At 34.7% G+C, this 24,697-nt stretch overlaps 1 protein-coding gene across 6 annotated transcripts in view; it reads left to right on the plus strand.

Annotated features, from left to right (window-relative positions):
• YAP1 (Yes1 associated transcriptional regulator) overlaps positions 1-24,697 on the plus strand; it is a 147,046-nt gene that overhangs the window by 108,305 nt on the left and 14,044 nt on the right. Inside the window, exons 4-6 of one of the 6 annotated variants that reach the window (XM_036028666.1) lie at positions 304-423; positions 15,494-15,687; positions 17,928-17,975. In XM_036028666.1, the coding sequence (XP_035884559.1) occupies positions 304-423; positions 15,494-15,687; positions 17,928-17,975 (362 nt within the window). The remainder of the gene's footprint in view (positions 1-303; positions 424-15,493; positions 15,688-17,927; positions 17,976-24,697) is intronic. The other 5 variants (XM_036028668.1, XM_028514532.2, XM_028514533.2 and 2 more) reach the window with 5 other exon arrangements.

Below are 24,697 nucleotides of genomic sequence, written 5' to 3' on the forward strand. Positions count from 1 at the left end.
CTAGGAAGGCACTTTCAGAAAACTGGATTTGGGGGACGAAGGGGTGACTGAACTGTAGCATTTCTTGTCTTGTACAAACAGTACTAATAATTATTTAGGCCATGACTTTCAAAAGGATTTTTTAAAAATCTGACTTTTTTTTTCTCTGTGTCTTTGGTATATAGGTTTACCTTTCTTCTCTGAATTTGTTCTAATGAATTGTTTTATGTCAATATGTATTTTCTTATTAAATTAGTACCCCTGCCATTTTTTTAGGTGCACCAAATAAAAACCAACCATGATTTTTTTTTCCTATATTTATAGGTCCTCTTCCTGATGGATGGGAACAAGCCATGACTCAGGATGGAGAAATTTACTATATAAACCATAAGAACAAGACCACCTCTTGGCTAGACCCAAGGCTTGACCCTCGTTTTGGTAAAGGTTCATCTCAAAACCTACCTAGATATTTTTGATTACTATTTTTTGTATGTGAATTTGAGAAGTTACATTTAAATAAAATTGCATTGCTTTATAGTATTAAAAAAATGACTGCCCACTCAACTTTTCCAGTACTGTTTTTATACCTTTCACTTTAAACCTGAGAAATTCAGGTTTAAATCAGCTGTTTTACTTAGCTTGTTTGCGATGGGATTGAGGGAGTGTTGTGGTGGTTCACTAACCAGAATCACTGTTCCTTTCACATTTTTGTGAGACACAGTAATTTGTTTAAAATGATCTTTCTAACTCCAATAATAATCAGGCTGTCTTGCTGCATCTAAAACCTGGGACACTAGCTTTTGTTAGTGACCTGATGTCTGCCTATGCTTAATTTCAGAGAGCAATGAGCAATGAGTTACTGTCTTGTGGCCTGGGTATTGGAGTGTTTTCAAACCTAAATGAGGGGTGGGGGCTGTCACCTAGAAGTAAGACCAATGACAGCATTTTTTTCCTACTCTCCTGTTTTTGTTTTGTTTTGTTTTAAGTAAAGGTTCTTTTCTTTGTTTTACATTTAAGAAATAAAAAGCAAAGCCATATTCCTCCCCAAATCACAAGATTAAGTCACCAATTTGCACAAAGGAATATTTCCCTCCCAAATGTGCACAATAGTGTACAAACCCTTTAATGCCTTTTTAATCGAAAATTTTTTCACTGTTTTCAGTTTTTTCAGTTAGGTTTCTGAGATATTTTTCCAAAGCCATGGAAAAATGACTCTAAAAAGGAGCAGATCATTGTGGTTTCAAAGTTTTCGTCTTGGACTGAATGCAGCTAAATGAAAACAATGTGCAGATCACTGAGTAGGTCAGACTGAGGGGACAGGGAACCTTTGAAGTTTTACAGGGGTTGACCTAACAACAACTGTGGGGCCCTTACGGGAAAGAGGAATTAACTCTGTGAATGCCATCAAAACACAATCCTGAGGTGGGGCCAGGAGAAGAAAACTACCCAGAGCTGGTGGGGAAAATAACTTCCCTGTCAGGAACATTATGAACAGTTCTCCTATGTCTTTATGTACCTTTAAATAACCCCAACATTTGGGTTGGCCAGCTTTATAGATTGTACCCCTTATTCAAGTGAAGTCAAAGGTGGGATCAGGGCAGAGACTGTCATTTTGACAGATATCTGGCTTGGCTTAAATGCTACCCTTTTGAGCTTCAAGACCTATTTAGGTGTTAAAAAAGTTATGCGGCATGTTAATAATTTGCAACTTCAGATTCTATTTAATACTTGAATAAGTCCTTGTGGTTGAAACAGGAAACCAAGCAAGGTAGAGAATTTAATAAATGTTGCCATTTGTATGGACTGGAACGATAACAGCCGTGTTTCCTTAAATCATCTTTAATGAATTCAACTTGTCCACGTTTTGGAAACTTTAAAATGGTACTGTGGTTTTCTTATGCCCCCCCCCCCCCCCCGCCCCAACCCCCAACATAAGGTTATGAAAGATGATGATTAACTCTTAGTTAACTGCGGAATCAGGAATTGGAACCAAGCTGGGGTTTTTTTGTTGTTGTTGTTGTTGATGTTCTTAAAATATTTTCATTTACAACGGTGAAATAAAACAGCCTGGCTGTGAGCTTCAGTAGATTCATTAATTACACCCACAGCTTGTTCCTTTGTTTTAAATCAGAGAAAGTACAAAAAAAATTCTTTCTCCAACACATATATACACAAAAACATACAATTAGATATGCCAAAAAAAAAGTTTTATAAAATTCTCTTATTGCCTTCAGTTTCCCTTTTTGGGCCCACTGTGTATGTGTATTCCAGACAGGCTTGACAACATGCCAAAGCTTTTTATTTTGTAGCCCGACTTTTAATCTGTTCCAGACCTTTTCAGTCAGAGAGCTCAAGTGTAACTAAAGGGCGGGGGTGGGCAGAAAAGAAGAAAAAAGTGTGGGTTTCTCTGATGTAGAGTGACAGCAAATAGAGACGAGCTGTTAGCTGCCGAATTCGAAGGAGTTTTCCTTGAAATCTGCAGTTCTATAGCGGGTTGTGTTTTATCTCTGCCAAAAAAATATAAACTATCCCCTTTCTGACCTTTTGAGCCATGCAAACACAAACAAGTGGTAGGTTAGTGCTTTCGTGGTTTTGGATTTGCTTTCCTATATACCCCATATCTATATTAAAATATTTACCAATTCTTAGCCTAAATCAAGCTGACCTATCTTTTGACATTTTAGAATGGAAGATACACCTCTGTATAAGCTTAACTTTTATCACTCAGCTCTTTCAAACACCACTCTCTTTTATATTTCTATTCTTTATCATGTTTTAGACTACATTTAGAACAATTTATCAATTCTTCACATCCCACATGAAGTTAATAAATTACCCATATAATTTTAGGAAATTAAATAGAAACTTGTGAATTGGTTCTTTTTCATCTGATATTCTTGTTCTTTAACATTTAAAAACTATATCTTTGACATTCATACTATTTTAGAGAATTGATTAGTAATTGGTAAACAAATCATAAAGTAACATGGCAGTAAGGATTCATTGATATTTAATGGATTTGGAAAAAGGAGGGCTTTTGTTTGCTTGTTTTTAAGGAATCATTAGGAATTTTTTTAACTTGCATTAAAGAAAATTGATGCTTGAGTATTATACAGGCCATTGAATTATTTCATATAAACATTCTTTTTTTTCTGAGAGATTTTATATTTGTAAACATGCAGTCTCAGGTTTAAACATTTCTTTGTACATTGTAGAATTATTGTTTTATATGATACATTCATATGAATATTTTCCCATGAAAGCCCTAATGAAAACACACAAAAAATATAATTCCTTTTCCTTAGAATGAAAGATCTACTCCAAAGTCAATGAACTGATCTTTAATATATAATGTTATTATTCCTATTGTTTATATAAAGGACATTAAATAGTATTAGCAATCTGTGTTTCTGGAAATAAGTGCTGATAACACCACTGGGATAAAGACATTTTTAGTGTAAATAAAATATTGGAACCAGAGATTTGGGCTAAAAAGTATGTAAATGAACAACCTAGTATGGCAAAAACAAACTATTCTTTAATTCCTAACAACAATTCTGTGTCTAGAAATTCTGTTTATGGGCATGTCAAAGGTGATTAAAATCCAGATGTTGATGTTGGTCCTTTGTTTCAGTTTCCCAAAACTTAACTATGTACTCTGTGTGTGTGTGTGTGTATGATATAATTTCCTAAAATATTAACAAAATTAAAAATATGTATATATCTATATATAATTTTAAGTCCTAAAGCCAAATGTTGTTCAGCCTATATTATCAAAGTTAAGTACTTTATATCAATAGAGGTTTATTAAAATATATAACTGTTTAGACATTCATTAACCTTTTCCGTTTAAGACCAAATATTTCTCATAGCTGTTATGAGTAATATTTTACTTTTGATGAAAGTTCACCTAATGACCAAATAAATACTTAAGTCTGTTCTATTAGAAATGGGAAAAAACTCTAAAGGCTATAGGAACTAAACTTGTAACCCATTTAATGGAATCTTGGATAGATAGAATGTCAACATCTAATCATTTGAATTTTATTAAAGTAAGTTTCTTAATATCTATGCATTAAAAATGAGTTTTGTGGGTTTGGTTTTGTTTTGGTTTGTTTTACCCTGTTACAATCTTTCCTGGTTAACCTAAATTGTCAGTATTTGCTTGTGGGCTGTATTATTTACTACTCACAATAGGGGAGGTAAAGATGTTTTAGGTAAGGAGAGCTGTTGCTAACTAAAAATTTTTAACAGTAAAAACCTCACAAAATTTGGCCCTGAAAAAGAATTTACAATTCCTCTAATCAACATTTTCCAAAAGAGGAGAGGTGTATTCTGGGCACTGCAGGACAGTCAGCATCCCTGGCTCTTGTCCACTAAATGCCATAGTGCCAGCCCATCCTTGTGATTCCACAAATCAACAATATGTGTTTTTTTAAAAATGCTGGGAGAAGTAGGGGATGTTGCCCCCCAATCTGAGCTCCTTTAAGATCCAGGGAAATTGTGATCAATCCAAAGTTACATAGTTAAGTGACAGAACTAAAATCTGAACATCTTTTGACACCTAGAAATTTTAAGAAATTTAGATTAAATTTAGTTAATCTTTCAGAAATACAGCCAATTCACCAATACTGATACATGGCAATTTCAGAGGGAAGAAGATGACAGTGGTTAATGCATTTGCCTCTTTGCTATATCATGACTCATCTTGAGGAAATTACTGAAAGGTAATGAGCTTCCACTTATGGAAGAAAATTTTAAGATATATGATTGGAGCAGACTGCCCGGCCATGTAAATGAATTATAATGCTTCACCTCTATCATTTTATTAGGAGATTATCTTTTAACCTCTCCCTCGACTGGAAGCTTACAACAATATAAACAGTTCATTCTATTTAAGGAAAGTTATAATGACCAGAAAGTTTGTGTTCTTTTATTACCCAGATATGTACTTCCCTTCAAATTTGTGGATACAGTTTTAATCCCAGAGGCATTCTTTTCTAACTATGATTTCTCCATTTTTTTAATGTATTAAAAGTTTTGAGTACTTTACCAGTTCACTCTTCTTCTGGATGTCTTTCATTATAGCATTTTATATGTATATTATCCAGTGAGAAAAATAGTTATGGCATTGCTTTGACCTGGCATTTTATTTTATGTACCCTCCAAAAACCCATTTTGAAAAATCTACAGAAGTCAGCTAACATCCTGTTTTCTACATGGTAATTATATACACTGAGGGGCAAAAGTAGGTTTACAGTAGTAAGTATACAAAACCATTTATTCTTGTATTATTTGTCAGTTATTGCATTGTTTTCCATACAGATAGCTGTAAATCTACTTTTGCTCCATCTTGTAATGTACTGCATTCAAAAGAATTAAATAATTAGGTAGAAAAATTCACCTACTCAATTGAGAGTTAAGAGACTCAAGGTCTCCTGGTGATGAGCTTGTTCAGAAAGATGCCTGACTTCTCCTGACTTAATTGGTCTCTTCTGTAAAATGTGACTGTATTCTACTGGATGCTTTTAAGAATATTTCCAGTCCTTAATTAAATACAATATGCTAGATTATGAATTTTTCAGTGACTGCTTTGGACCCTTGCTTGAGGTTACTTCTAAATAGTCTTATGGATTTGAGTTCATTGAACTATTTATTGTACCATTTTAAGTTTAGCTTTTGGTTCTCTGGTCACAGCTGGGAATTACTTTTGAAGAGGAGACAGGGAAATCTTTCAACCTTTAATCTAAAGATAAGCCTTATCACATGGTAAGTATACCCTGGCAAACAAAACTGATGGGGGGATGGGCAGAGCTTGGTGGAACAGTTAAGTTTTATCTACAGTCTGAAACTCTTGGAAGCATATAGGAATTTAAACATGCTTATATTAGCAGGGCTCAGCTTCACTGCCTTACGGATGGTGCATTTTGGTATGTTTTGTTTCTAAAATTTAAAGTTGCATAATGGAAAGCCTGGTATAAGCTGATACGAGGTGTAGTTCTAGGCTGTGCACTTACTTGAAGCCTGATTTAAAACATACAGTTAGAGATTATATCTAATTGTTGCCCTTGTCCATTTTTTTACTTCGAAAACAAACACTTACTGAAATGAATATTTTATTGCATAAGATTATAGAATATCAAAATTAGTTTAATACTTGAGGTTTGCAGTTTTCTACTTCGTCTTTTTTTAATCTATATTAAATTCAGGAGGATTGTGCCAAAATAGTTTATCGATCATGGTAAGCAATCTCTCTACTTGCCAAGGGTGAGTAGATGTGTTAATGAAGTTAAATTAGTATGTAGTTTCTACTTGACAATGATTCGATTATGCAGGTAATTGTATAGCAAAGAAATAAGTGTCTTTGTTTTCAAAATTTATTCATACAGAATTTTTTAACTTGAAAGCTTAAGATCACCAAAGTTGTGGATGATAATTTATATTAATGATTTATTTGTGTTACTAAAACTTTAATGTAATTTTCTTTTAAAAATTAGTTGCAAGTTATATTTGTATCAACTCTGCATTAATAGCAAGTATTTTATAAAGTGTGCTGAAGAAAAGAGCCATTTGGTGATGCCAGTTTTGGTGCCAACCCAGAGATTCAGATACAAGAAGCAGAGAAAGCCATTATATAGACTTCCCAAGGGATAAGTCAAATAGATTTCTATTGAAATGAATCAGAATGATTTAGAAAGGAGACTGGTTCATATTTTTTGTTTTGTTTTATACTCATTTTGTTCTGCTACTCTGGTTGCTGAGGTCATTTTAGAACTCATTCTGGACTTGCTTCAACTTGGAGATTCTCCTGTGCATTACTAATAGTGTCCTACTAACTAGGGATAGAAACTATTTCAGTACTTATTTACTCATTCACTCATTCAACAAATATTTGAGTGCCAGTTATGTACCAGGCACTATACTTAACCCCATCAGGGAAGGGGTTGCAGGCTACTAGACAAATAAATCATTACAAAATGTGTTCAGTACAATGAAGGGTAATAAACAAGGTGCCATGAAAGAGAATAATGTGGGTTGGAAGAAACCTGCTTGAGTATCTGTGGCTTTGACTGTATAAAAGAACCATCTTTTTTGCTTATTTGTAAACATTAAGATATGCATCTCTTCTAAATTATAACTTCCTCTGTGAAAGAGCATTAATAGTAATAGATAACATGTAACCATGAATAAAGCTATTATTAATAGAACTATTTACTCACTAACATGAATTCATGGTGGCAGGTTTATTTTAAAATATAATTCTTACTTTTCTCTTTAGACCAGTAGTCTTATTATCTGAACTTTCTCTCCAAACTAGACTTTAAACTTTATTTTCATAGGAGAAGAAAAAAAACATAACATGGCTGTACTCGGGGGTCAGAAAGCTTGAAAGCTAGTTAGAATACTTTTTCCCTTCTCCTCCTCACCTCATTTAGCAACCTCAGAGTCCTGCCCCAAAATGCTTGATGAGGTGATGAGGAGAAAATGTTCTAAGTTTTTTTTAAAGCTCCATCCATAATTGTATTGTTTGAAAAATACCATTATAATGAATTTTCATGCTAGTCTTTTGATAGACAGTTGAATTAAGAAGAAATTGACTAAAATAATGATGTTTTTTGTATTTCTCAACAGTTTAAAGATTTAAATATAATTAAGTGGTCTCTAGGTTCTGTGACTCTAAGTGAAAATGACTACAAGGAAATCACTTTTACCATAGGCTAACTGATACAAACAAGAGTTAAGTTCCTACAGCATCTTATCAACATTATAACAAAATGATGTTGGTTTTCTGAGGACCTGCTATACTTTTAAACCAATTCTGGGGCTCTGAGGTTGTTGCTTTGAAAGGGAGAGAAGTGTAAAGTGTGGGGGAGAGAGATTCCTTTGTTTATGACAAGACTTAAAGCCATAAAGGAGGTGAACTATTAGCACATAATGCAAAGCAACAAGATACCTACCCCTTTATTCCCAGTAGGATGACTAAAACCAAAGAGATAATAATAAATGTTTACTAGACTGTGAAGAAACTGGAATGCTCATACATTGCTGGTGGGATTGAAAAAATGATGCAGCTACTTTGGAAGAGTTTGGTAGTTCCTCAGGATGTTAGAGAGATACCATATGACCTAGCAAATTCCATTCCTAGATATATATGCAAAAAACCTGAAAATACATATCTACACAAAAACCTGTACATGAATGTTTAGAGCATCAATAGCCAAAACATAAAAATAACACAAATGTCCATCAGCTGCTAAATGGACTAACAAAATGCTGTATACCCATACAATGGAATATTACTTGCCAATAAATAGGAATGAAATGCTGATACCACAACAAGGATGAATCTTGAAAACATGCTGTTTGAAACAAGCCAGTCACACAAGGGCATATATTGTTTGATTCCATTCATATGACATGTCCAGAACAGGCAACTCCATAGAGACAGTAATTCATGATTGCCAGAGACTGGGTAAAGGGCAATAGGAAGTGTCCTGCTAAGGATATGGGGTTTCTTTTTAGGGTGATGAAAATATTCAGAAATTAGATTAGTGGCGATGGTTACAGAATTCTATAAATATGTAAAACTGTTAAGAGTGAATTTTACAGTTTGTGAAATATCTCAGTAAAACATTTTTTAAAAAATCATTCCTGACATGGCATTGTCATCAAGTGTTCGGAAACATCTTTTGCATATTAGTAATAAAAAGATATAATCAGTCATTAGATTAGGACCCTGGTCTTTTACTCCTCTTGTAAGAGACAGGTTTTCAGTGTGAATAAAACAGTGTGAACTTTCACTGAAGAGCCATCACTTTATATTTAAATATGTATGTAAGTTGTGTGAATAGTAGATGATTCAGTTCCCTAGGTCATGTAGTAAACACTTACTTAGCACAGGGTGTTTTGTGTTTTATGTTTACTATTTTAAGACTGACAGATGACCTATTTGTGTTTTTAGAAAAGCATTCATTTCTTTTAATACATCTACTATTTTACAGTCCTTAGTACCCTTGTAGGTCTGGGAAGAACCTAAAATTTGTTTTAAATGTTATAAACAAACTAATAGAGCCATGTTAGTATGTTAAAATGTAGTGTCTGAGACTTGACAATGGAGTAAAAAAGTGCTTATTTTCATTGTGGGAGATTTGTTTAAAATAATGCTTCAAAAGTTCCAAAATTATTTCTGGTTTTAAATTTATACTCAATTATTTCTAATTTAAATTTATATTTTATCTCTCAGGATTCAGTTTCTCATCCTAAAGCTTAGTTTTGATTACCAGATCTGTAGTTCTTTGTACTATTCCAAGGTTGAGGTTACAAATTATGTAAATCTAAAAATTGCCTGAAGTTTCACAACTCAGATGTTTAGAATGAAATCTGGGGAGAGACCCATGGTGATGACCTACTTACTTTTAGAGAAGGTGGTCTCTTCTTTTTCTGTAACTGCTGAGTAGATGGTTTGCTACCATAAAGCTGTCAGGATTGATGTAAGTAAAACCTGAAACGGTTATTATTTCATAGTCCAGGCTGCCAGAACCCAAATTTTAAACATAGCATGTGAAGTGTTTTAAACTCATATTTTAGGGACCTTTTTTCTCTTTGCCTTTTAGAAATTTTATTAAAACTGGAAACATTGATTTTCAGGAGTAGATCATGGAGGGGAAGAAGTTGGTAATGCTTTTCTTTTCTAACTGCCCTGCCCCCTTTCCCCAGGAAACAAAGCCTGTTTTGTTTCATGCCTGCTTGTGAGGTCTCTGCTGCACCCCATGTGGGTGCACTGCTCTGTGCTTTGTTTGAAATGCTTGAGATATATTCAGAAGGTAAAGAACAGGATGCTTCTGGAGAGGGATAAATCCCAGCTTCAGTAGATAAACACGGTTAGAATTGGTCATCTACCGGGGAGCTCTTTATATGGAAACCTTGTAGCACTGCTTGTATCCATAGGTAACAGCATGTAGGTAAACACAACATTTAGGTCCTAAAATGTTCTCCATTTATTAGCCAGAGAGGCGGTTGCTGTTGCATATTTTGTGGAAATTTCTGTTCAGTTATACAGAGTTGTTTTTTAATCTTTAGATACCCTCTTTTTACTTCTCTGTGGTTTGGGATAGTTAGATAAACCTAGATTGCCATCAGCATTGGTCACTGTCATTAGTGATGGCTGCTTATGGTTTCTAATCCTGGGGAAAAGGTTGGGAAGCAGAGGATATTCACCTCTTTATTTTCATGCAACCTTATTATTGTCCAATTAGCTTTCACAAGGAATATATATTTTATTAATTTATTAAATGCTGTAATATTTAATGAAAATCCTAAGTCGAAAGCTGAGAATGTTTCTAAATACGTAAAATGTTTAACAGTGTAAAGCTCTAGAATCTGTTTTGAAGTCAATCATGTCTTAACAGTTCCAACACTGTTGAATTTACTAATGAGCTATTTCCTAGCAGTTGTTTTTTTTTTCAATTTTATTTATTTAATTTGGAACTGAAAACATTTTTTCCCCAATATAGTTGTTTACCCTAGACCTCAGACTATGAGATGTTCAATGTATGTGGTGGATTCTTAGATCAGCCTCTCAATTTGTATTTAATTCATATTATCAAAATTAACATAGCACAATGTGTACAAACATCTCTGTGGAAAATAAGTTGAGTGTCCTGGAATGCCAGGAACATGTTTCATCAAAAAAGAAGGATCCCTAGAGGGGTTGAGCTAAGACTCAGTCTACACCACCCATTTTTTTCCATTTAGATCTTACAGGACAGATAAATGTACATATCTTTGTGAATCATAGAATTCTTTGAAACTGTGAGCATCATGGTAAAGTGGGAGGAGGTTTAGGAGGTATGGGAATTCAAGCCTCGATGATTATCTGTAGGAGTACTAATCTTAAAGTTTAAAAGGAACTATTCTGGAAAAGGGAGGACAGTAACATTTATGGAATGGAGGAAACAGAATTAGATGAAGTACTGAATTGGTGGTGTTCAACTCAAATTGTGGTCTGTTTGCCTCTACAGGACATATTTTTTAAATCGTACTACAGTGCCTGTGTTTGTGCATGTAATAACGTTGGTGATAGGTAGATACAAGTATGTTGCGTTAAATGAGGTTGTTGGTTGGTGCCTGGCAAATGTTAGCTGTCGTATATTTTTGGCTTTTTCCCTTTACATTCCCCTGTAAAATACTAAGTTATAAACCATAATTGTGAAAGTTTTAGCCATTTGTTCTTTGTAAAGACATTTCATAAATAAGTCTGACCTTGTTTTCCATATAAGAGAGTAAGAAGGCTTTGAGCAATATGGAGTAGTGAGTCATTTTATGACATCCCTTCTCTGCTCTTCCAGACAAAATATTTGCAAGAGATAACCAAAAAGACATAACTTAGAGTCATAATCTCTGCGGGTCAGAAAATAAAATCACACGAACCAGTGAGCAAGGGCAGGACTAGTGGCCTGCCAAGTTTAGGGGCCATTCAGCTCCTGAGGATCTCAGGAACTCATGGTTAAGAACAAAGAAGGAAGTATAGAAACAGGCCGAACTATAAAAACCACGTGTAGAACTGACTTGCTTTATCCTAATATAAAAGCAAGGGTTGACTACTTGTCCAGTCATAAATTTCAAAAATCAATATACAAACCACAGTCTTTTAATCACATGCACTAACATTAGATCCCAATTGTAAAAAGTTGGCTTCGATAAATAAACAAATAAGTAAATAACTTGCCTTACCAGCTGTTAAAACATAAAAGTTATAGTTGAAAGTGTGGTATCGAGTGTAAGAGTAGTTAGATTAATGACCAGGATAGAAAATCCAGAAATAAAACAACAAAATATGGAAATTTAATCTGATAAAGATGATTGGAGAAAGGATATACTTTACATGAGCTATGTCTGGAATCATGGATAGTCATGAAGATAAAGTTAGATCCATTCATGCCATATACCAGTATAAATTCCAAAGGAATTAAACTGCCAATTAAATACATATACAGTGTATAAAGTGGAGCCATTAGTTTTAAATTTCAAAATTGGTTAATTTGTCACCTGGGAGTGGTGGAAACTAGTTCAGATTTCAGGAAATATTGATGAATTTGACTTACTTAAAAAATAAACTTATGGAAAAATAAACTAAAAAGACAGTAAGCTGAGGGAAATTATTTTTAACTTATGTATGACAGAGGTTTTTTTTTTTTTTATCCCTAGTATATAAAGATTTCAGTAGCCTGTAGTAAAAGGTAAACAATTCATATAAAAAATGCAAATGGGCCTTTAAAACGTGGAAGTTGACCAAACTCTTGTAATGCTGGGTTGGCCAAAAAATGTGTTTGTTTTCTCTGTAAGTTGGCTCTAGTAGCATTTAGTTGTCTTTAACTTCAGTCAAAACAGTTGATAGATTGTATTGTGACAACTGTCATATCATCATGCATTTCTTTAAAAACTTAGCAAAATTGTTAAATTTTTGTGTAGCCATTTTAATACTGAAAACGGAAGAAAATAAGCAACATTTTTGGCATATTAGGCTTTATTTCAAGAAAGATAAAAACGCAACTGAAATGCAGAAAAAGATTTGTGCAGTAGATGGAGAAGGTGCTGCAGCTGATCAACTGTGTCAAAAGTGGTTTACAAAGTTTGGTGCTGGAGATTTCTCACTGGATATCGCTTCATGGTTGGGTAGACCAGTTGAAGTGGGTGGCGATCAAATTGAAACATGAATTGAGAACAATCGATGTTAAACCACATGGGAGATAGCTGACGTACTCAAAATGTCCTAATCAGTAGTTATCGGTGAAATGAAAAATGTGTCTTATTTTACGGACAAAACTGAATAGACATATCAAAATAAAATTGTACTGTGGAACCATTTCTCATCATTCAGAATGGCAAAAATCCAGAAGTTTGGCAAGGTTTGATGAATAAAGAGGCACTCTTTGTATATTACTGGTAGGGACACAACAAAGTAAAACCCCCTATATGTGTGGGAAGGAGGGGGCAGTTTGGCAATGTTATTTAGTTTTTAGCTATTAACTCGGCAATCTCCCTGATTTAGGACTCTACCCCAAAGATACAGTAGCAAAAATATAAAATTATGTATGTGTGAACTTCTGTTTGGTGCTATTTAGTAATAGTATAAACCTAATGGAATAGAATGGAATACTTTACTAATCAGCTATTTTAAAAAGAAAATGAGGGAAACTGTATACAGCTTTGGAGTAATCTCACAAATACATTATTAGATAGAAAAAGGTGAAGTGGAATAAAGTATTCACAGAATACTGTTTATCTAAGAAGTCTGTGTGTTTGCTTAGATTTTTAAAAATAGAATAAACAGAATGGTAACAGTTACCTCTTGAGTGTGGGAGGATGGTGAGTGGGAAGTAAGGTAAGTCTCTAAAATTCAAAAGCAAAATGTCACAAGTAAACAGTATAATGAGTTGGTGGCTGAATCATGCAGAGAATTATTTCAGGTGACTTTTAACTAGAGTGATTTGACTGTGTACATCTAATAAATTAAGGACCAAAAAAATGACCCCCAAAATCAAAAACATTCTGAAAAGTTAGTAGGTTGAATTGAATGAAAGCATCTGAGAGAGGTTGGTCTGTAATTTTTCTTCTAGTATCCTTGGTTCTTACTGATACCACACTGGACTCAGAAGAGTTTGTCAGTTTAAAGGGAAATTGGTTGGATTTCTATATTGTCGTATCTTAAATAGCTGCCTCCGTAAATACTCAACTTAGGAACGTTTTAGTGGTTTTTTAGCACAAACTTTGTGCCAGACCCTGGTCTAGGCATTGAGGATATATGTGATTAGAATATTCTCCCCACTCCTGTAGTGCTTCAGTCTAAGAGAGTATTCAGATTTATAAATAAAAAATTACTGTCAGGTGAGAAATGTCAGTAGACAAACTGGAAAAGGCTAGAGGTTAGATAATTCTTAATGTTCATAATGGACTCTGGGAAAAGCTAGAGAGGTTGCTTAAGTAAACCAAAAATTCTCCAGGAAAAAGTAGCATGCCCTGGCCGCATGGCTCAGTTGGTAGGAACATTGCTACTGTACACCAAAAAGTTGTTTGTAGGTTTGATCCCTAGTCAGGATGTGTGTGGAAAGCAACCAGTCGATGTTTCTCTCTCCCTTTCCCTTCCCCACTCTCTCCCTCTTCCCCTTTGTCTCTCCCTCCCCTTTCTTTAAAATCAGTACTTCAAGTGAGGCTTTAAAAAAATAAAGTTAGCATTTACCAAGTGTTCTCTGTGGAACAGAAGAGGGCGTGTGAAAAGTCAACACAAGGAGTTCACGCTCTGTGCCTGGAAGGCCAGTTAAGTCACAAGAGCTGCAGTGTATGTTATTTCAGATTTTAGTAGTAAGGTTCATGAGACAGATAGTTTTGTGACTTGACTTTCTTCTAATGTCCTTAAGGTAACAGGATTATACTAGTCTCATAAAAACATTGTGGAGTATTCCTTCTTTGCTGTTCTCCGGAAAAGGTTGTATAAGATTGGTATTATTTCTTCCTTGAATATTTATGAAGTTGTTTGGGCCTCAAGTTTTCTTCCATCGGGATACATTAAACACTTCGGAGAAATTGTGACCCAACATTTGACCTTAAAAAATTGAATGTCTGAACATGTGATGCATATATCATTCTTAACATTTTCATACAGTAAAGCTTCCATCTGCTTGTTGAGGTCACCAGAATCCAGTTTGATCAGTGACTGAAATTCACTAGTGTAAGAATCCAGTCCATTTCTAATTGTCAAATGGTATAATTTAGGTTCAACTGAAAAAACAGGGACTACCTGGTCTGTATGGGGGTCCTGTGTTGAATGAGACAGATCTCTGTCATCCAGGTGTTTGTAGGCTTATTTTATTAGTAGTATGCATCAGATCATTATAATCTACTTGCTTTATTAGAAGTGTGCATGTATTTTAGGATATATTAAAGATTGATCGTTTTGATGGGCTTTACTGCTCAGAATGTTTTGTCTCACTTGCTTTAGGAGATACATCTTTTAACTAAATATATATTCATGTTTTATAATAAGCAATGTAGTCACACCATTCAAACTTCAAAAAGTTACCAAAAACGTCTCTCTTTGACTCAGTCCGCTAGTTACCCAGTTTCCCAACTCTAGAGCCAGCATACATTAATGCTTCTTGGCTGTTCTTCAGTTCATAGTGTCTGGACATGCGTGTAATGGGTACTCCCCCCCCCCCAGCTTTTTTTTTTTGCACTGCTCTGCACTTCGTATGTCTTAGACTGTTCCATGTCACTTGTTGCATGTTAGAGCTACCTCTTGTTTCTTTTCTCTGTATCTGCCTCACAGCTTGTAAGAACAATGATGACAATAACAGTAACGATAAATTAATGTAATCATTGTATCATTGATGGATTTTTAGGTTATTTCCAGTCTCACTACAGAAAAGACTAAGTTGAATATCCCTAATTGCTTTGAATAACTAAATGTCCTTTTCCTTGGCTGATTGTTTAGGACAGATCTTTTGTTTCATTTCAGCCATGAACCAGAGAATCAGTCAAAGTGCTCCAGTGAAACAGCCACCACCTCTGGCTCCCCAGAGCCCTCAGGGAGGAGTTTTGGGTGGTGGCAACTCCAACCAGCAGCAACAGATGCGGCTGCAGCAGCTGCAGATGGAAAAAGAGAGACTACGACTGAAGCAGCAAGAACTGCTTCGGCAGGTGAGGCCACAGGTTAGAGACCAGCCTTCCACTTTTTGGGGTCGGTTTTCCTACATGAAGTTGGGTGTATTTCATTTTAGCATTTATTAATTAGAGGAATGTTGTTTCTCTAAAACCAGAGTGACACAGAAACACTCTAGCCAGCTCTGTCCTTGTCTTAGTTTAGTTGCTTGACTGGCTTTTGATTACATGGGCTGTAACATGTAAATCTGTATCACAAAGAAATGGTTTGGCATGCTCCTGGCACCAAGCAAAAATTGCAGGAAGCAAGGCTGTTTCCTCAAATGTACATGGAATTGTAGATTACTATACTTCTGAAGATTTCAGTAAGGGGGAAACTCTGGGACATCACTTGGGGAAAAATATCTTTTACTTTAAATGAATTATTTTTCTGGAGGAATACACTAATATGATATTTCTCATATGACAAATAGCTTTCAGTATTGCTGAATCAACGATGTTTTATTTAAAGCATGATACAAGTTATCTTAAGTTTGGATGGTCCCAAAGTGCCTTAGAATTACCTGCTTACGGATTTTTTTTTAATATTGGGAAGAATAAGGAATTAGAAATCTTGAAACTTTTTATGACTTTTCCATCAATTTTCTTTCAAAAAGTACTATTAGTCTTTATGTTCTATAAGAATGGATAATCCCTCATCAAAAAAATTCATTTTTCCTTTATCTTGATTGAGAGTGGTAAAGTCTAAGCTGCATAATGGGGTTGTGATCTTTTTTTCTTTTCAGAGACACTCTATCTGTTTACAGACATTAAATACATGTATCCATACTCCCCCTACACACACACCTAAATCATAGCATACTAAGTGTAGACATTAAAAAATTACAATACTCTACATTTTACATTTCTGTTACCAGGAAGTAGGCATTTAAACAAGGTACTTTTCTTTTTTTTTTTTTTTAATGAGGGCTATATTTTAGAAGTATCACTGGAGTATTAATGGAATGCATGAACTTGATAAAGTCATTGAACTCTGATTTGGGATTTGAGGAACTGGTACCTGAGGAATTAAACTAAACCATGAAATCCCAGATAGGCTCACCTTTAAACTGTTTGTGCTCCAGTAGTCTCTCAGTGCAGTAATAGTGTGTGTGGTTGGCACCGAAGGTGGCCCCGATAGGAGCAAGAGGGTTTGTGCCAGTGTGATGTCAGGAAGTAGTCTTAGTCTTGAAAGATTTCTTTATCTGCCATTAAGAAGGTGGGGACAGGAAGCATATTAACCAGTTTGCTGTAACTCTGACTTTCTAACAAGTTAGTACAAAGAAAAAGTTTCTCACTTAAATAAAATTTTATCGTTAGAACAAGGGAACACCATCAAGAATATAATTATGTAGCTATTAGAAGAAATAAAGCAATTTAATAAGAGTATGTTTTACACAGCCTGTTTTCATTGCTTGCTTTTCATTTTGTTGCTACTGATGGTCTAAGTTAATATAAGTATTAGCTTCATACATGAATTGAAGACTATGAAAACCAAGAAATCTTATTAAGAAAAATGATTTTTATCGTTTTTATTTGTAAAGTCTAGAAAGGGCCATTTGTCATTTTGTTGTATGCTGTAGATTACCTTGGTTTGTTTTTTGTTGTTTTGGTGGGCAAAATGCTGCTACTTACAAAACTCTTCCTTCCAAAGAATTTTTCTAAGTTTTATTTTCACTCTTACTCTGGGTGATGGGTCCTTGACAGAATAGCTTCACTTCCTATAAAGGTAACTTCTTACTCTGTTTCTTCTTTACTGCCATCTGTGTTGTCTTTTTCTTACATTAAATGACAGACCTGCTCTGTTCTTACACTAATAGTCTATATTTTTAGGATATTTTTGTTTTTGTTCTTTAGCAATCAGCATAAATTCAGTATATCTTAAGTCTTTTTGCTTCCTGTGAACTTCTTCCATTGACAGTTTTTCTTATCACTAAAACATCAAATTATATTTTTCCTGCTTCATCTAATACTCAGAAGCAAAGAACCTACTTGGCCAATATCAAATTTTGTTTGAGTCCTGACACCTAAAGTCTTGCTGTCCTATCCTCAGTGCTGTTCAACATTTCAGAAGGTGCAGTTTGTTTTGTGGTGACTCCTTTGGCTCCTGTCTTCGTCAGTCTGCTGCTTCTTGGGGTAGCTTGGGATTTCTGTGCTATGGTGATATGTCTGGATGCAATTTGTAAATCAGCCTACATAGCCAAACCATGTGGCTTAAAGTAATTTTTATCCGTCTTATTTTTTACTCTTAGGCAATGCGGAATATCAGTCCCAGCACAGCAAATTCTCCAAAATGTCAGGTAGGCTCTTATCTGATGTTTTAGCATTAAAAAGAAAAAGATGTTAGGAAGGAGAGAAACTTGTGCTCCTGAGGCCTGTCCTCACTGAAGATTAGTGTAGAATGTAACTTTGAACCATCTTTCTACCAAGATGATACTGCTCTTCCCAGAAAGTCTGCACTGTCTGCTCCCTTCCTACTCCTCCCGTAGAGCTGCTAGTATTCGTTTTGATTCCACAGAGGCCCTTTTTTATTCCACATTTGAAGTGTATTATGTCTCCATTGTACGTTCTGTTAGACTTGAAGTCTGATTTTTATATTGTGTAGCTTAAAATAGTATTAAATTAGTAATTTTAACAGTAACCACATGAATTAATTACTTGGATAGGCTACTATAGGAAATTTTATTAAGAGTCATAATGATGCTGTTAGAAAAGGAAAAATTTTTTCCAGTGGACATTCTAAAGGAAGAATATCAAAATGACTGTAAGAAAAGGATCTGCCTGGGTAGTGTTGGGTTTCTTTGTTGGCATTTATCAACATGTTTCTCCATGATGAACCAGAAAGTAGTGGTTGTGAAGGTATCTTATTTAGAGGGAAAGATTATGGCCATTTTCCTTCTAACACAGGCACTTGTCTGACTTGTGGGAAGAAACTCATTCTTGAAACCAAAGAAATTCTGTGTTTAGTGTTCACAGGATTTGAAAGAATGAGGTTGGGGATCAGTGTACTTTTCTCAGGTGGGTAGAAGCAGCCCTAAATACCTCATATGATATGTGGCTCTTCTGTACTAGGCTAAGTAAGTACATTGTGTTAGAATCAGCTGTAGAAGTGAGAGTTGGCAGAATTTCACTCATTTTGGGTACCGTTAAATTGTCCATTGGAGCACTGTGCTGAGAAAGTCAGATACCATACTCAGAAGCCAGTTAATTTTGTGAGAGGAAAAACTCTGCTCTTTACCTCATTAATACCTCTTTTAATGAAGAGATAAGTAAGGGAATAACTCAGAAGTCATCTTTGCTAAAGCAGAGAACACAGGCATTCTTGGAATGAGGGCCACTAATAACTACATTTGTCTGGGAAGAACATCATAGCATTGGATCTCTATACATTGAAGACTTTTTTTCCCATGCTTTTTCTCTGAAGTGTTTTTGAAAAAAGGCTTTTATTTATGCTAAATGAGGTGGAAACTAACATAGGAGCAAAAATTACATAACATGCCAAAAGTGTTTTGAAGTTGCTTATATTTTTTTCCCCAATCTGAGATTTTATACCTTAAATCTGATTTTAAAAATTAAGCATTTCTGGATTTTTATTTCATACTTGAGTATAAGTGTAAATAGTGACTCTTACTAAAATTCTCATCAATTCTTTTTTTTTTAAACGATATGTATCTTTTTAATGTATTGATGAGAAAGAGATCAGTTTGTTGTTCCACTTAATGTATTCACAGGTTGACACTTGTATGTGCCCTGATGGGGATCGAACCTGCAACCATGGTGTATTGGGATGACACTCTAACCAGCTGAGCTACCCAGTCAGAGCCTTAGTTACTTTTGTTACTACTAAAACTTTAGGAAGATTAAGCCTTATAAGTAATAAAATTCTATTCAATTTATGTGCTATTGAAAATGCAGGGTTGATTTCTTAGATTTATCTAAGAACAAGCAGCCTAAACAAGATAGTTTTTTAAACCAACATTGCATTTGCTAGAAAATAAAATATTGACTCGTTATATAAATTTTAGTTGTCATTGGCATAATTGTGAAAATGTCAATGAATGTTTGAAATTCCAGTATAGAGTTAAATTTGGAGTAGCTCACATACATGGAATCTATTAGTATTTGTGTGAAGCAAGCATTTGTGTTTTTCTCATCCTATATATTTTCTAGATGACCTTAAGGTAGATGTCAGGAAAGATTTCACAAAGAAGGGTCATATTTTAAGTGAAGATGGCTTTAGATAAGGTTACCAGGAAAACCAAGAAACTCAGGAAGAGCTTTTGCATTCTAAAGGAAGAAAATGTAGTACCATAGAGGAATAACAGAGAAAAGTGATGGGTCCATTCAATATGAGTGCCTGGCCCTGTTGTTCAAAGTTTATTTTTTACTTTTCTAATAGAAATCAGTGCAAGTGAATTAACCAGCAATGAGAAATCAGTGTCATTATTTTATAATTCTGTACCTCATATGCTTTGGGATGTGAGAAGGAACCAAATTTTAAAATGTTTACAAATGACTCATTTCAAAGGCTGTCTTTAAGTGTTAGCTTGGCCAAAAAGTCCATTCACTACATGTTTTCCACAACATAAAACACACATTTTTCATTTTTACCAATAACTTTATTGATTTGGATATTTTGAGTATGTTTGCTGTCTCCTGTTACTGGCTTCTATTGGGTAGAGGCCTGGGTGCTGCTAAAACATCTTCCAGTGCACAAGACAACCTCACAGCCAAGAATTATTTGGCCAAAATGTCAGTAGTAGAGAGTGGGTTGAGAATGCATCCCATTTTCTGTTTCAATGTCTTTTGAACACAGACACTAAGGAAGAATAGTCGGCCCTGAGTATGAATGTTTTTTTTACCTTCTCTTCTCTTTTAAGAATGTGGTTCTTGATACCTGTGGTTTCCCAATACCTATATTAGTCTAAACTCTGCAACCTGGCTCATGGTCTGTGGTCAGTAAGCTGATTTAGCCAGTTTACTCTTCCTTCTGCTAAGTTCTGTCTTCTGTATTGTTGCCACAATTTTACTCACAGGCTTTTCTTCTGACCTCTTACCAGTGGAGGTTCTCTTTTTCCCTTGTAAAACCTAGGTGAAAACTCATCCCTAAGTGGCCTCATCAGAATTCTTGAAACTTCCCAGAAAATAGATATGATTGTTGTACACAAATACTTTTTTTATGAGCAAATACTTGCTTCAATCTTCTAGAAATTATAACTATAACTATTTATAACTAGTTAATATTGTGTAGTTGCCATTCCTTATGAGGAGTAATAAATATACATTAGATCTGTCACTGGTTTAATGAGTGATAAAACCCACAGTATTACTGTTGAAGATACTGTACTACATCATTAACCCACAATGGTACAGAGATTCAGATATCCATAATTTTACCACTCTTCAGCCTGTGGGGAAAAAAATGCCATCAGTCTTTTTTAGAGAGAGAGGGGAAGGAAGGGAGAAAGAGAGGAAGAGAAACATCAATGTGTGGTTGCCCCTCACATGTCCCCTACTGGGGCCTTGGCCTGCAACCCACGCATGTGCCCTGACTGGGAATCGAACCAGCCACCTTTTGGTTCTCAGACTGGTGCTCAATCCACTGAATCACACCAGCCAGGGCCCCATCAATCCTCCCCCCCCCCCCCCCCCCCCGAATTTCTTTCTTATTAGCAGATGCTGGAAAAGCAGTTTCAGGATCCAATTAACACTTTCCCCAAGATTATCTCTCTCCTTTTAGAAGCCCTGATATTGAATATAAACTATAGATTCATTCAGGTATTTTCTTGTGACAATTTTATATTTTATTTTTAATGGACATGTTTGAAATCTTTTAGGGGTGGTAGGAGATTTAGCCTCATACCCTGTATACTTGAATAGGTTTCTTTTCTTCTCTTTCTCCCTTTCCTTTTCCTTTTCCTTTTCCTTTTCCTTTTCTTGTCAACATAATTTGAAAAATGCCATAATGACTTCTATTACTTTACTAAGTAATGCAAAAGACCTAGAAAGAGTGTGACTCTCAAGGTAATGCTGGGCACACCAAACTGCAAATCTATTGTGGATATTACTTTTCAGAATTTAGGGTTATCATACAGTTATTATAACTATCCCCAAATCCATGTAGGCACATTTTCCAGTCAAAAATGTTTCTGAAGCTGAAGATACTTAGGTAAGTAGCCCAAACATTAAAAAACAAAAAACATTCTAAACATTGGCTGAATGTTTTAATAACTTCAGACATAATGAAATATCTGTGACTGTTTAAAGCTGTGTTGGAAAATGGGATAAGGCAGGGCCTGTCTTAAAATAGTTGGAAGAAATGGCTTTTCTTCCCTATTTTTGGAACTTTTTGTCATAAACTATCATCAAGACAAACTATGTATAGAATGTATGTTTTTAGAGTTATTCTCCAGTTCTAAATTTGGATTTCTACTTAACTGACCTTCCTTTTGATTATGGGGGGGAGTAGGCTTCACTTAGGTGCTATATATTATTCAAAAGTGTATATAATCTTACATAGCTTAGTATCTGCTAAAAGACAAATTGCTTTCAGAGTATAATTAAAGTTGGCATGCATTTTTTGCATTTTCTGTAAATGGAATCATAACTTTCTCACCTGGCATTATTGTTTTTAAAATCATTCATTCATGTTGCATCTGTAGTCCTTTCATTTTTATTGCTAACTAGCATCCCATTATAGGGATATACTAGAATTATTTCATCCACTCACCTATTGATAGACATGTGAGTTGTTTCTGAGTTATGTGACTTGGTGTAGATACACGCTTTCAGTTCTCTTGGATACAAGAACTAAATAAGCTAGAAATGTTCTAAATGTTCCTAGACTACTGACTACCTCTATCGTCTTTCTCATTTTCTAAATGATAGGAACCCAAAAACCCATTTTACATGGGACCAAAATACTTTAACTACCAGTCATATTATCTTAAAGTGTCTTTTCACCCTATGAAAAGTAATACTACTATTTAAATGAAAGGAGGGCAATATGAAAAAGGTCATGGCTTATGGCTAGGTCCTGAGTCCCTGAAAGTATACTATATAAAGCAGGCAAACTTGTGTTTCCCTTTATAAACCATCCTGGAAAGTTTCTTCCAGACCAAGCTGGGACCATTGGTTTTACTTATAGTGCAGATAGCTCTGACTCAGTGCGTCCCAGATTAGCTAAGATTTACAAGCTCAGTGGGAAAAAGCCACCACATATTTGTATTATTACGGAAGAAAATGAGCTAAAAATACTTGCTTCACTTAGAAAAAGTCAAATACTACTCAAAAAAAACACACAACTATTTGACCTTTGAAATACAGAAGCATGATTAAATTTTGGCTGAAATTCCTATCAACTTGCCTCTCCATTTTTGAAAGTCTGTCAAACTATTTTTTCTAACTACCTTGGGGAAAAGAGAAGCTTAACAAACTTATATTTTTAGCCCAGTGTTCTAATTTTAGGCATTTGTTCAGGATATAAAAACTTTTTAGAGATAGACGTAACTTTCAACATGACATGTTTCAACTGAAATCAGTTTTTGTAGACAATCCAGTTATAGCCAAAGGCTTATTTTTAAACAGGCCAGATTTACCCAATTACAAAGTAAATATCATACTCATCCAAAATGTGTTTTAATAGAAGTTTTTAACAGAATAAAATTAATTTATTGCAATAAAACAGGTTTATTTTACATATATAAATATATACAGGCTTTTTAATGCAATGTAATGGAGAAAGTTTATGTGAAATACATTTTTGATTAAAAAATTCAGGTTACATACTTGATTTCATACTTAATCCATATTAAAATAGTTATTTTTTCTAGAGTCACTAGCAAAATGTCTCTACAGATCTGAAACAAATTTTCAACATTTTATTTCTAAAATTCTGGATTTTATACAAGTCTCTTCACATTCATATTTACAATCCTTGGTTACGAATAAGGCTTACTTCGAAGAAAAGGCACGATTTAACTGTTCCTCACTGGAAGCAAGACAGCTTATGGAAGAACGCTTTCAGTTAGCTCTGGCTCCATGTTCACTTTCCTTCAGTATCTGAGTGGGTAACAGTAGTAGGACACCTCCCCAAATTTCCATTTCACTTCTAAGATCTGCTTTTTAAAACTGTCTTCGTATGGCTGTGTGTGTATGCATGTGTGTGTTTATGTGAGAAAGAGAAGTTAGCTGTTTTTATATTCCATTGAAGTCCAAAGACTTAGGGCTAAGAAGGGGGAAAAGTTTGACTTGTTTTGTGACCTAAATACAGAAGTCTCTTTCCCAATTTTGACAATTTTTTTAAAAATGACAGAAATTTTTCATCTTTATTAAACCCAATACAATAAATCATATTCACAGCAGGTGAAAATACTAACATAGGAATTAATGACTTGGGGAAGGGCTACCAAGTAAACTTTAATTATATAAAGCCAGTTTGTGTTTAAGCAAATACTGAACTACATAAGAATGTATCCATTTTTGGATAATATACATGCAAGTTATTATACATCAGACTGTTCCAAAATTACTAAGGGCAGGTAATCAACACCATTCTTTTTGCTGTAACTGGAAGTGTCAAAAGCAAGTTGAATATTTATACCTTCAGTATGGTTTCTATAATCTGTATATTATAATTTTTATCATTGGCCTTATCACATTATATTTGTTTTCATGACAAATTCCTTCCTATTTGATTGATAATGCTAACACTTTCCTACTACCACCAGTAAATAAAGTAGCATGTTTTTCAAGTTCAGTATAGATGAATCCCTAGCTTTGTTCCTCTTAGTCATACATGGCTCAGCTATAGATTTGATGAAAAGTATGTTCCATAGCTGTTCAAGAAGTAGATATCTAGTTAAGGAACTTGGAATGATTTCACTCCTTATTTTCATCTCTGAATTACCTTTCTTTATAAATGTGGATAAGGTGGCTCTGTACTGTCTGCTAACAGTAGAAGTTCAATTGCTAAAGACAACAAAAAGTAAAACTTGGACAGCTTTGAACAAGCACAGTGGCA

The sequence above is a fragment of the Phyllostomus discolor genome, chromosome 6 (genome assembly GCF_004126475.2).
Source record: "Phyllostomus discolor isolate MPI-MPIP mPhyDis1 chromosome 6, mPhyDis1.pri.v3, whole genome shotgun sequence".
NCBI classification, from domain to species: domain Eukaryota; kingdom Metazoa; phylum Chordata; class Mammalia; order Chiroptera; family Phyllostomidae; genus Phyllostomus; species Phyllostomus discolor.